The sequence below is a fragment of the Lepisosteus platostomus genome, chromosome 2 (assembly GCF_059453375.1).
Source record: "Lepisosteus platostomus isolate fLepPlt1 chromosome 2, fLepPlt1.hap1, whole genome shotgun sequence".
In the NCBI taxonomy this organism is placed as follows: Eukaryota; Metazoa; Chordata; class Actinopteri; order Semionotiformes; family Lepisosteidae; genus Lepisosteus; species Lepisosteus platostomus.
In genome coordinates this window covers 7,808,155-7,823,131 of record NC_142612.1, presented here as the reverse complement: position 1 = coordinate 7,823,131, position 14,977 = coordinate 7,808,155, and the positions used below count along the sequence as shown (strand labels likewise).

General features: G+C 34.8%; 1 protein-coding gene across 2 annotated transcripts in view; it reads right to left on the bottom strand.

Annotated features, from left to right (window-relative positions):
• Window positions 1-14,977, bottom strand: part of LOC148675837 (interleukin-1 receptor accessory protein-like 1) — a 519,844-nt gene that overhangs the window by 166,804 nt on the left and 338,063 nt on the right. For both annotated transcript variants that reach the window (XM_088648704.1, XM_088648715.1), the window contains exon 6: window positions 6,886-6,960. In XM_088648704.1, the coding sequence (XP_088504830.1) occupies window positions 6,886-6,960 (75 nt within the window). The remainder of the gene's footprint in view (window positions 1-6,885; window positions 6,961-14,977) is intronic.

Sequence of the window (14,977 nt, the reverse complement as noted above, 5' to 3'; positions counted from 1 at the left end):
ATTGTAATGTCACACAAGGCTTTTGGTGGCATGAATAAAGCCAATTGAATGTTCATATAAAATATCGTTAAAAATGCTGCAGTTCTAGTTCTAATCCTTACTAGACATTAGCATCCCTAATGCAGGATTAAAATAATACACACTACTGTACGTGACCATGATATTACAAGGGGTAACCTCTCATATTGAAAACACTGTCATCCATACATACAATAAATTCAGGTTTACCAAATATTCATTCAATGGTAAATGTGATACAGTACTTCATAGGTAATTGCCTCTGAACTGCGGACATTTATTATAAAGTGCAACAAAAAAAAAAGATCTATTAAACTCTCCAGTCACTGTTAAAATGAAATGATGGGAGGTACATTCTCTTTTTGGGAACCCCCTAATTACTCAGAAACTTTGGCATCCCTTTCCTTGGGATATAACCTTAATTATGGTCTTAAATCATTCTCCATTGTTTGTGTCTTAGATAAATAACCACTCATGTTATTTGTGCTTTTAATTTATATAGCATGGAAATCATTATTCAAAGATTCTGCTTTGGTGACATTTCCTTAATAATGTGAGACATTTTATTATAAAGCGTTGAAAGAGAGTTAGGTTATCCATTTAGTACGTGAATGCTTCTGAATCTTAAAGCCTTATTTATGGAGTTTTTATCATAAACAAAATAGAAATATACAGATAGGAATCAGAAGGAAACAAGAAAAAAAACAAAGGTAAATTAAAAAAGTTGATCAGTTTGGATTTGATGATTCTACCATAACAAATATCAGTGGTATAAGTGATTTTGGGAAAAGGTATCCCCAACATCCTGGAAAATGTGAAGGTTTTAAGTGTCCCAAATAAGAAATCCTTGCAGAGTGACATGGTTAGAAACACAAGGATCATAAGGATTTATGAACTGGAAATGTTCCTCTGTTATGAAAAAAGCCCCCAAAAAGGTTTCTGAAGACAAAAAAGCAAAGAGTCTACTGCCACTGTCCTGTCATTACTGCAAGGCAAAGACTGTGCTGACATCTCCACCTGGCCCATTACAGCTCAGCCCCATGACCTTGAACTCCTATCACAACTAGAGCACAGACCAATTAGAATGCAGCCTGCTCGCAACACAGAGCATGCAAGTATTTTTGTTTTTATTTTACATTAGCTGTAAAATAAATGAGCTTCCATATGACAAGTGTTATATTGCACATATTGTATCTTTTAGTAACACATAATACAGTGTAAGTGTTCTTTGACAAAGACATGTTGTCCTCAACATTTAAGAAGGCAATTTAAGAGGTAATTGTGTACAATAAAGACACCACTATACTGTACCACCACTGTGGTATAATCAATTGTTTTTAAAATGTACACATTTTATATTTAATATAAATAGTTGCTTCCTGTTTCTTTTTTTTACCTATACACTCACATTGTCTTTCAGTATTCATCATCTTAAAAAGATTTAAAAACGCAAGAAGAAAAAATGAGAGAAAAACAACAAACTTCACATTCTGTATTACAGGCAAGTGTGCTATCCAAGTGTTATGAAGCAGATGTTTCTTAAACCCATTATTTAATCGGATGAGTCAATTAATTTGTTCAATACAGGCCAGACTTTGCAAACCAATGCACCAGTATGATGATAGGGAGGTGCTGTGCTTTGGATGTTTTAACAAAGGTCCTGACTGCGTGGTTAATGATCATCCTGAAAATATTCCACTCTGAGACTGTCCAATATGGCCTAACTAAAGTCTCTTTTACTTCAATTGATGAAGCAATTTCCCATTTCATTACTGTGTAGTGGGACTATTGGCAGATAATGGTGGCTGCATGTCATTCAGATAGATGCCGTACTTTAGTGGTGAATGAAGTACATCCCCTCCTAAGAGTTAAGTGCTCTAAAAAGCACTATATAAAGCAAATGAGAATAATTATGGCATTAGCAATGTACTGTAGATTTTAAGTCATTGTAGAAAGCTGAGTAAAGAGTTGTTTTTTAATTGAAAATTAAGTTTGTCAAATTATGATATAAATAGCATAATATATAAGCAATATGATATAATTTAGAATATCAACAGGAAGCTCAAAAGAAGCCATGTGTTTTTTGTTCCTCTCTCTCTACTTATATGGTCTATGATAAAGTAAAAAATTTAAATCATGTGAATTTGGGAAGCCTTTTCTTTCAAATCTAATCAGTAAGAAAGAAACCTTTCTAATCAATAATAAACTCATTGAGAACCACAGCTTTGTTATTTAATGATTATTAGATTAGATTTGAAGTTTTTAAATCACTTTTTTGGGGTAGATAATCCAGGTAAAAAACAAATTTATTACTAGCTTCCAACATAGTACTGAACACATGCCACTTCACTCATTCATTAAGCAATGCATTCAATAAATGATAAAGAAGGGATTTCAAAGCTAATTACAATAAGTTATAGTCTTTTCTGTCAGTGTATGTTTAGTTATCTTTATCTCTCAGACCTTCCTTTCATGATGTGGAGACACTTTTGATTCTGGCAATATTACTTTATCATCAGCTTTTTGCAATGTGTATGTTTCTAGTAAAATGCAGTTTTTTACAATTTAAGTCTCTTCTATGGCAACAGTCTTGCACTTTCGCTACCAGCTCATTAGTTCTCTTACCTCCTGTGTCCTGACTAGACTACACAGGTCTATGGGTTTCGATTTTTGTGGTTTCTGTGCCATCTACTAGATCTGCCATGCTGTCCTTCAACTGCCCTTCAATCTGAGAGTTCACTGGATAATCATCATGTCAGATAAAGTTTTCATCTAAATGCAGATGCATTATTGTGCACAGAATAATTGCTTATTTCCTTTAACATTGGCATTAACAAATTTGGTATGCTTATTACTCTATGCTTACTACAATATGATTCAAGTTAAAGCTTAGAGAAATATACATCTGGGCCATACAGTTCTGCATAATTTTATTTCCCATGTTCCCTTAGCTTCTAAAACATACATGAGTTCCCCCAAGGGGGACGCTATTTAGCTCTGTTCTTCCTAATCCATTCTGTGACTTGTGAGTATAAATGGGACCTTGGGTGAATTGTAATTGATCCTAATAAATTGTCTTGGAGTTGCATATTGTCAATAAACCAATAGCACACACTCTCTGGCTTATAGATGGACTTCTGAAAGTTTGGAGGCAGTGATTTCTCCCCATTCTGCAAATTGTAATTGCTACACCATCAAACTTAAGCAAATAGTTAAAATAGTGATGTTGATAAATAGTTAAATTAACAATTTAAAAAACGTAATAAGACATAATGAGTGGAAAAAGAACCTATTAAAGCTTTGCCCCCTTTTTTATTCAGTTTACAGTTACTTTGCGCACTGAAGTCACACTGAATTTCAGATTACTGTAATCTTTAAAAACAATTCACACAAAAATAATACCCTTATTTCCATAGCAGCTGTGCATTATGTACTAACTATAATGAGCTAATAAACTACACATGCATATATGCAGCATGTATAATTCATTAGCTCATCATTTTTAGTTGCATTCCCTCACACCTTCATCCAGGGGTTATCATGTGACCTGATGTAATTATATTCTTTGTGATTACTTCTCTTTCAACATTTACGAACCTCTGAACTTTCTCCCATAGTTTTGGCAATGGGCTCTGTTGTTCTGTTGGCAATGAGGTGCAGCACTTGAAAAAACTCTATTGCCAGTTTTGCGTGGAGCCTAGCCTGTTCTTCAGCGGAATAAAAAGGCCTGATTCAGCAGATTAAAAGATGGACTATACTAGTGCAATAAATTCCATAAAGATTTTCTAGCAGCGCCATTCAGTATCTTACATGTGAGCAGGAGAAGTTTAAAGCTCATTTTAATTTTCACTGGAAGTCAGTGCAATTAAAAAAAAAGACAGGAGTTGAATGCTAATGAAGAGTAGTTTTTATTAGAATACGAACTGCAAAATTATGGGCAAACTGAAACATTCTTAGCACCTTTCTAGATACCCCAGTAGATATGACATTATTATCTAATCTTGATTAAATAAATGTGCATATCAATATTTCAGCATCAGATAATCAGAAATATTAATTGAGTGATATTGCACAAAGCAATTTACACTTGGGACATTCCTAACATGCACTTTAATGGATAATAGTTCTAAAAGAAATACCAGGATGTCTAATTTACATCAAAGCTTTAATTTTAGAACCATTTATAACAAGACTGAAGTCATCTATTTTATGAAGATGATGTTGAAACCTATGAGTATAACTTCCACGCTGTCACAGCTGACCATAAATTCAGTTACAACCATATTTCAGGTTCTGGCAGATGCTTGTAAAGAGCAGCTACCACTGCAATATTACCTAATTTGGTCTGAAAAGAGTTCAGAGAGTTGTCGACAGTAAACCCAAGTTCATGATGGCAAATAATCTGATTGAGAGGCAACACGTGAAATACTCAATACCAAAGGTCACAGTCCAGAATTCTGAGGCATAAAGTAAAACTAAAGCATTCTAAGGTGGCTAAAGAAAATGGAAAGAGCTGAGTAGTCAGGAAAATTCACATGTATAGTGAAATCACAAAGAAGTAAAAAACAGAGGCTGTATATAGCAGTGGCAATAGTTCAGAAAGGCTCAGACTGAAACATAGTAGTTTTAGGGGCAAGTAAACCAGAACTAGCCAGAAACAATTTTGTCATATGAAAAACCATGTATTCAAGGGATGTAACACTGTGCAGAAAACATATTTAAGCAGAATCTTCACGATTACACACCACCACTCAATGAGACTCGCATGATTTCTCAACACAGTCATTTACAGAAGGAGTTACTTCATTCAACAGTGAAAAATCACTTGGTAGGTGCCAAGTTTCAGTTAGAAAGAAACCTTTCTAATCAATAATAAACTCATTGAGAACCACAGCTTTGTTATTTAATGATTATTAGAAACAGTACATGCTGAATGTTTGGGAAGATAATGTAGGCAGCCATAATCAATATCCTGTCCCTGGGTTGAATAGTAATCACAATGTACCAAAATAGTACTATTTTCAAGATTGAGTTAAAATTCTGGACCAACATGCTACTACAGCCTCTGTTTTGATATGAATGTCTGCACAAGATTCTCTTTATGTCCAGCTAGCATCAAAGTTGGCTGTAGAACCCAAGAGATTTATTCTACTCATTCTGTTTCGTTTCTCTTTTATCTGTGCCAACAGTTATAGTTTGATTTAAATATTGTGTAGCGATTTGTGGCCTTGTGTATGTCAGAAAATGTTAAGATTAGCATGTAGGGTTTTTCCATGTTCTAGGAGGACAGAAGGGCATGTTTCAACACCACCTGCAATGGTTTTCTGAGGCTGCCTGAGAAACCATCAAGTTCTTAGAGATTGTCCTCCATTGACAGACAGCTACAAATACACTCTTCCTATAGACATACCTTCCACTCCCTATTACATCTACAGAGTACGAAAGCTGTGACCTAGTTCAAATCTAACAATCATGTAAAGTAGGTGGCAGTTCTAGGTGTTTTAGAAGGTGACCGAGACTATGACTGTTGCTGCTGAGTCCTAGCCAGGCGGTATTGCAGGCTGATGCCCTGTCTAACTTAGTCAGCTGAAGTGCACTCTGGATGATCAGTCAGGGTCTGCTTTTAGCAATACTGCAGTCATCTGATCCAAGGAGCAATGCGCTGTTTCAGTCCTTCCATGTTCCAACCAAGACAATCTGCTTTCACTGAATAACATACATCCTCTCTGATTTTCCTTTTTATGGAATCCTTGTTGCGCTGGGTAGTGGTCAGGCATTGCTAGGCTTGAATAGATTGCTTAGGGAGTAACTTGGAAAACAAGTCCTAATGGATAATGATGTAATTACTGTAACTTAGGCCTCAATACACTTCTATTTGCATTAATTCTTTTGAATTCCATTTGGAGATTTCTGTCATAAACTATATACCATCACTATCACCTACTGAGTGTTTCCCTGACCATTCAAAGGCTTCTGAATACAGGCAGGACGTATACAGTAGCTTGCTTAAGGGACATAAAATAGCATCACACCTTGAAAAAGGAAAGCTTTCCCAAAAACAAATTAATCTACCTCTAAAATATAGATGTGTGCTTCACAACTTGCACCACATTACTGAGCACACATCTGGAGCAAAAGCTAACATGAAAGACCAAACCCGAAAGGTTATAATTAACAAAAAGATGCCAATTTCATAGATTTTCCAGATGATCAAACAAGCAATCCATCTCCTAACAGCAGACATATCTGCTCCTATTTGCCATTTATAGCATAATATCCACCATGTGCAAGTAGGCATTGCCAAAAAAACGAAGTATGCTCAAATATTTTAAGCTTTCAAGATTATCCTTTTCTACAAAAAAGCAAACATGATCAAAACAGTCGCTTCCCTTTGCAAAACAAGTGCTATGAAACATAAGTAGCATGGAAATATTTAAAAAATATTGAATAAAAACATATAAAGGGATCTACACAAATTGTATAAAAAATCTATATTCAACAGAAAATAATTTTACTTCAAATAAATATCTCAAATGTTACAGCTGTGCAACACAAACCCATGAACAATAAATCACTAAATACAGTATAATACAGTATGTGTTCAATTATATTTGGCATATTAGCATCTAAGCGCAAAAAATAAACATTCGTTATATTTGAAAGAATAGTTTGCATTACTACTGTGAAAAGGGTAATCAGCACAGGACATTGTTTGAAAACCAGAGTAGAAGATAAGTCTATAGTTTTAAATTGGTGCTTCACAATGGATGATTAAAATGTAGCCATCTGCATTGCCTAGAAATACACTGCCTAAAAATGTTACCTTACTGCATAGACATAAGGTTTTAATAACACCCAGGGACTTACCTATCTGCACTTCCAGGATGTTCATTTTGTTCTCCGAAGGAAAGAGGACCTTTGGTGGCTTGTCTGTCAAAGGAGCTGTGTAGAAGAGACACAGACATTTTCATTGAGAGATGGATTTCGCAAATCTGGTTTTAAATCTTTTTTTTTTTGTCAGATAATTTCAAAATTATTAACATCTCCTATAAATCCTCAGTTATATTTTCTGGTCTTGTGCAGTGCATTATGGTCTTTTGTACAGCATCACCTTATCCATGCTATAATGCTACAATATACAGTATGCTTAAACATTTATGCTTTCCTTCTCAGTACTCCTGCCCTTAAAAATAGCTTGTGCCCCTGACCACCAGCAAGCATTAGCAAAGGGACAGTGTACAGTACTTCCCTCTCCCCTTCTGGAGGAAGCTGAATAACAGGTAATGGAAATGGATTCATCATAACTGCATACTGTACATGTCTGAAGTGCAGTAACAAGTCTATTATCACACAGTTAAGAGGGTCTTCAAAATTGATGACATTCATTCTGCACGCACTAAATAGCATGCATTATGTGGATATTGTTTAATTGTTTAAATTCCAAAACATGAAGGACACAGGACATAAAACACAGTCAAAGGGTTATTATAATTTAAGATATCCATAACAGGATTACTGCTATTGACAAAGGTAAACACTGCTGTCCCTCCTGAATTAAGTTTAGTCTGTAAGAAAATGCATTCAGGAAGGGTCAGAAGATAATTGATCAGGAGATTATCAGATGAATATCAAGGTTTTCCTCCACCCACAGTGACAATACACAATGAAATCTCAGGTTCACAGGAGGCAAAATAAATATGTGAGTCTTTAAAAAATTCAAGCATTTTAAGGCATTTTAGAATCTTAGAAATTAGGTTAAGGGAACCCTAGCTCAAATATTCTCCATTAAGACTCGAAAGTATTTCAAAATTTTGTAAAACAACCATTTCAAGACATTTAATGGCATCATATACCTAGGGGTCTGGGTCCATCACTAGTGCAGATTAGAGAGTAGCTATAAGAACTACTGTGCCACTTGGATTAAGGTCATATAGTATTTATTGCATTTATTTATATGACCAACTCTTTACAAGAAAGAGCCTTTAAATTTTTTGTTCTTTTTTGCAGGATGTCCAAGAAGACAAGCTAGCACACAAACTCCAGCTGAAGTAAAATTTTTGCTCATGACATAATTTGAAATCCATTTTACCAATGCAAAAAGCATGATAACTATAATATAGTTCTTTCATATTATATTAAATGGGATACTGGTATGATAACATAATATTTTAAATAATGGTTTCCCATTTAATTGCATGGTTTTTTTGCACGTTTTTTTTTCTAAGGGCAATAACAGCACCATTAAATAGCATTGATAATGCAACATAAAATATACAGAAGCTACCTGTAGCTTTGAACTGGCAGAACATAAAAGCTGAACAAAAGAAACTGTTTGAATGGAAAGCTTGTCAAAGAATATCTTCTCTCGTTTTGCAATAAACGTTAGGAAACCATTTATATACAGTACTTCCCTATATTTATTCAAAGAAGATAGGAAACCATTCAACAAAATCCACAAAGCTTAAAAATATGATTCCAACAAGTTCCCTCCATCTTTTTTGAAGATAAGTACTCCTTCATCTATCATTTGAAGTTCCAGTGTTGTAATCAATAAGTATGGGAAATATACTGGCCCTGTCCTTGCACATTGCCAACATTATATCCTCTAGGGCAAATTGATGTTGACACTGTGTTAGAGATAGCACTGTTCATTTTGAAGGAATAGTCATATTTCTTTTTTTATTACTTCTTTGAAAGATATTCTGTTCTAACTTCACTCACTACAGAAAATGCAGTTTCAGAACATTTGTGAACTTTCTATTACACCAACATTTGTTTTGAAAGAATTCAGAAACTGTAAGAAAAAAAAATCTGGCACTACTTAAAAACACAAAGACTTTTCTTGACCAAATAAGATGACATCAACAAGCTGAGAATTCATCATATTTATCAATCGATAAACATTACTTTATTCATTTCTTTCATCAGTATTATCATTGGTTGCTCCTTGCAGGTAAGGGTGATTGCCTTTCATGAACCCAAAGTTTCTAGACACGATTGATGTGGGATCTGTACTTCTTCCTCCATCTGTTATGGTTAAGGCCCACGAGTTATATACTGTAGTGGAATATTTCAAACATACCAATGAAAGCAAACATTATGAAATAAAACCTTGTTATGTTATATCTGTCCCAGATCTTCCTGGTGTGCTCATAACTCTGGATGATAATAACTTGTGGTCAGGAGACTAATTCTTCTGTGTTCGTCCTCCCACTTGATATGTAAAGTCTTTCACATTCTACACTGGTGAAACTGATACGGTTTCAGTCTTTTTAAGAGTCTTCCATATGCTCTTTCACGCTCGTAGATCAACTCAAATTGGGTGTTACTGTACGTGATGGAATTGAATGGTCTGTTGTTAACTGTGTATTCTTGCTTGTGTAAAGTAGATCTGCAAATGCTCCTTCTGATGGGCACTGACAACCTCCCTTTCATGATTCCTTGTTAGGTACGAAGGATAAGGAATACTAATGAGCCAACACAGTAATCAAAGTTATTTAGTATTGAATGTTAGCCAAATATACTATATATACAGTATACTTGTAATAGCTATTAATATCTTAAGAAGTCATTTTCTGGAATTAACATGACATTGAGAAATCAGGAAATTTCAGAAAGGTAAGGGACAGTCTATACAGCTTTAAGTTCCATTCTAATGGAGTACTGCAGTAATTTGGTAGTAATCTTGTTATAGTTCTTAGTTACATCAAAGAAGATTGCATTAGAACTGAAGAAAATTTCACTAATATTTGACAACAATAAAGCACTCACGAACCCCCCTGCCATCAAATACTGCAGTAAAGCAATGTGGTTATTACTGTATATTAATGTTTCTGTATTAGAAATTAATACTAATACAGTATTAGTAACTAGTTGAATAGTTCTTAGTAAAGAACAATTTCTAAGAATTATTTACATCTTCAGTGAAATAGTTACTAAAATATGAATCACGTGACGTGTGTTTGTGTCTAGGTGTGCCCGGCAATGGACTGTATCCCACCTTGCGCCCTTTGCTTGCCAGTTAAGGTTCTAAGTGCCTGGTGACACTGGGTTGGATAAATCGATGTAGATGAAGAAAATGTAGAAAATGGATGGATGGAAATAATTCACTTCTACTTCGAATCAAATTGGCTTCAACCTGAGAATTGAAAAGATGTTTTGTATTATAACTCAAAAATGTGTCTGCTTATAGCCATGAATACTGTATACTTGAGAAGAGAAACTTCAGTACTGTGTTGTATAACTGTGACCACCTTAACTACACGGATATTTGCCAATATAAAATAAGAATAAAATGATTCTCCAACATGTTTTCACAGTTGAAAACAGATACATACTGTATCTGCTGTAAAAATGTTGAACGAGAGGGAAAAACTGTATCTATTCTATTTTTATGATTCAATTTAATAATAAGAAAGAAGACGACATCAAAGGCATACAAATAATTTTGCTTATAGAAAAAAAATCTAACTTTTTGGTCAGTCTCAGTGTTGCTAATCGGAAAAGATGAAAATACAGAGTTGTTTGGTTAAACGATATTTCATCATTTAATCCAGCAGCCTGATGATTACACATCAATGACAGTTTTTTTGAAAATTTGAATCCTGTGTGACACAGCAGACAAAGCTTTGTGTGTTTTGCTACTGTTGGTCACCACTAGGGGGCCCTGAGAGGCAACGAAAAACTACCCTCTAGCTTTCCTCCTACACAGCCGTGTGAGAATGCAGAGCTTCCCATCATAGGCAACACCTGCGCGACCAATTAAGAGCCCTATAAGGATGCTCATGTGAGTGCCCCAGCATTCGGCACAGGACCTTGCCTATGCAGCACCGCTTATTAATCAAAATACCTTAAAGACAGAAAGTTTCCTTCATTTCTCTATCAGGCTTCAAAGCTCCATTAAATCCTAGAGAAAATAGCCCATCTCAGCGATTCCACGCCTTCATTCTACTCCCCTACTAGGAGAGTTAGTTTGAAAGCCGGTGACACCACAGCTCAATTATCCACGCACAGTTACACCTGCTATGTCACAGATGATACCTTGAAAAAAGGAGCTTAAGGTAGTCAGGTTGCCATTTTGGTGCAAACAGAAGCTCCCGTTTTTCATTCATTTGGTACTATGATTATACCTAGTGTATCTAATTGAGCAGGACGTTTTATTCAGGGCTGTACAGTAGTTCCCAAAGCAGTTGATAACCCATTGTGAAAATTATTTGGACAACTTTTCAGGTGCATATTTAATGCATCCCGGAACCATACTGGGTCCAGGCTAAGCTGGGTAGGGGGGTAGAAGAAAATAATGCTATTTCTTCTTAGTCAAGCATCTCTGGCCTGTTCTGGGCTAGTTGATGAAACTGCAATGAATGGAGATTTTCATCTGATAACTGTCCCAGATGGGCGTTGTGGTGATTCACCATGAAGACCATGTCTTGGTTTATTTTAGATCCAAAACCATAGTTAAAATGAGTGCTCAGATGTAAAAGAACCCACAAACAGACTGATCCCTGAAACCAATGTTAGTCCTGAAAAATGAAACACTACACATGCAGTGTATATCAAGGACATCTGAAATCTGAAAAAAAAAGGCTTGGGACATTATACTCAGTCACACAGTATTCCTTCCTTGAGTATACCAAATATGACATATTTAATTAAGTAAAATCCTTATTGCACATGGTTTGTACTTTAGGGGGTTCATTATCATTACTTTTTAATTAATCCATACTGTTTTTTCCTTCTTTCAAGAATCATCTGTATTCTCTCACATCTCAATTTTGTATTAATTGATGTCAAGCAGCTTAACTATATGTAACTATAATTGACAGGTTTAAACTGGTTAACTATTAGGCAATATTAATGTCTGTTTTCAGAAGTAATAAAATGATACTTTTAGCTAGGAAATCTATAAAAAAATTTGAATCTTGCAACTACATCACTTTCCTTATTAATATTGGTTTTGGTGTGGGGAAAATGCATGGTATCATTTTTCACAGTCAGAAAACAACCAGCATACGGAATTAGTGAACAAGATTAGAATTTTTCATTATTAAGCACTTTTTACAGTAGAAGCAATAATGATTTCTATACTTTTTTCTAACCCCGGTATAATAGGTCTAATAAAACACAAACGTAGGCTTTTCCACCTACTGCATTTCCGTAAATCAGCTTCACTAGAACTGCTGTGCATTATTTAAATTTGACCATATATAATCTAATTAACCCTGCTGAGGACTCCATTCTGGTTGGAACAGCTTGATGACAGTTTCACTTTCCTCCCTGTTGTGACATTGTATTTTAAATGAAGTGACTCACTTTCACATTTTTAAGACTACAATTATGAACTATCTGCCCTGTAACTAGCTTTGAATTAATACCTTTGTTACTTAAACTAAACAAGTATTCCATTAAGTATTGCATTTAACCTAAATTAATATATATATATTAGAATTTAGTTTAGAGAATTTTATAAAACTGTAATTTTTCAGTTTATGCCAAAATATGAACAACATAAAAATTTATTAAATTTAAATTTAAAAACAATTTGGAAGTGTCAGTAACTTCGTACACAGCCATTATACCTCTCTATTACCTCTGTATTACCATAGACACACTGTACTGTACACTCCTTATACACGGAAGTTGCTGCTTTTCACTCATTATGAAACGGAAATGCAAGACTTAACAACCTCCTAGAGTGATACCTGCATAGGAACCTAAAGGCTCCTGGTCATTTGTCTCAATCCCTCACTAGTTTTCTAGTATCATTCAAGACTCCTCACTACAGCCAAAATTTAAATTTGCAATCTCCAAGCCAAAGCTTTTATTAACTAGTCCAGGGCCATTCGAATAAGCACATCATGAAACTCATCACCAAACTCTCCAAAGTGCTACTGTTTTTCAGACTACACATATCCCCCTTCTGTTAGAGTGGGAATACCAGGAATCCAAACACATAGTTCAAACTACAAAGAAAGGAAATTTAAAATGCAAGAAAGCTCTAATAATTAATCCAAAAACTTTAACAATATAGTTTATTGTGTTTCTTTAAATGTACTCTTGTAAGGTCTTGTAAGAAGAGAATTTCCTTCCAGAACATTGGAGATTATATCCCCAGTTCTTTGTCTCTTACAGTAGGTACCTACATAGTGTACAGTACTTTATGGATGTTGTTTGAAGCTCACACTACAAACAATGCTAATATAAAATAGACTGGAAATCAGAAAAGACACAGATCATTTATCAAATTAATTAAAGATATCAAGAAACTATCACGAACGTATTTCATATAACAAAAGACACAGTGAACAAAAAGGTCATGGCACAAAGCTAGCAAAGATGGGAGGTTTTTCTTGAGAGTCTATAAAATCCATGGACGTACAGTATAGCCCAGGACCAAAAGAATGATTGTAAAACAGCTATTAAAGGAACATTGCAATGAGAACTCACCTAACATTACATCCATGTATATGGGCCAGGTACAAAACTCAGGAAAATACATAAAGGTAAGAAAACCTTTGCTTAATTGAAGATTTCATAAAGTGCATTGAATACTTAGATATCCTACTTACTCAAACGATGCATACTGTAGTTACAGTGAGATTCAATGGACATAGCTTTGTACATTCCAATAGATCAGCAAAAGAAGCATCTAAAATACAAATTTTGAGTTTTATTTTGCCATTAGAGTGTAGTTTAAACTGTGCAAGAGTTAATTCTGTACAATTTATACAGTTCAATAAATACATTTTACCGTATATTTGATTATACACAGTAATTAGAATGCTCCTCTCTGATGTACTAATACGGTCACTGTTACAGAATCATTCCTCAAAGCTATGCTACTTTACCAATAATCAAGAATAATTGCTATAAATTTATCTTGTTTCAGAAGCAGCGGGAATCCTCTATAATTTGATCTTGACTTTAACTGCATGCTATATAAAAGCCACTAGAGGTAGTGACATTGTATTCTTTAAAGTTCATCAAAGGGTCACTCTGCGTCTTCAGGCAACACAGAAACAATTCTCAATCACACACTTAATTAGTCTGTAGTAGAGCCTGTTGGAGAATAATATTCCTTAAGCTGAGCCTTACGAGTAGAAAGTTCCCTCTGGTTAAGCTTGGAACCAAAGACTCATCAATTATAATATTTTTTCTAAACCTACATGATTCATTTTAAGTACATTCACTACATTCAGTGTGTCCACATTACCTAATGTAATTACTAAAACTGTTGCCATGCAAATCATTTTTTATGAATTCATCTTAGGATACTTGCACACATACAGTATAAAGCACTTCAGAAATAAGAGGATAATACTTTTGTTACGTCATTTCACTTGCATTTTCGCTATCCATTCATTACATTATCAAAAACCTCTGTATTCATCACTAATCACCAGATCATAGTTACCACAATGTACATAATAGGAAGCCTACAGTATGAATGACTTTATCCCCTAACAATATACATATTTTTATTTAACTTGAAAGAGTTAAAATGCGTCAACAGCTTAGTGAGAGCTCATAGATAGGTTTACATTTCCCAGACAAACAATCACGTATGGAATCTGAATGTTACAAGGGTGAAAACTGCTTTTTAAGGATAATTTCCTTGTTTTAAATACTGCACAGTTTTCTAATGAGATGCCCTTGAATATCTGTCTTAATGGTTTGCTTTGTTTTTGCTCAGCTATCACAATGTTGAAAGATGCTGAAATGTGCCTCTGTTGGTGTGAAATTGTTCCCTTCTGGGGAATCACCTTGTGTTATTTTTTTTTTTTCACAGATCTGTCTTTTCTGTTACCTACATCTAGCACCCCTGTGGAGACTATTTCAGTATTTTTTTTAATTGCTTAGGTCTTCTGTGGAAATGGGGGAATGCATGTACCTCAACAAAAACCTCCTGCCACAGTTTGTGAAGTGAAGTAAAGTGAGAGACTGTCACAGCTGCCCTTGC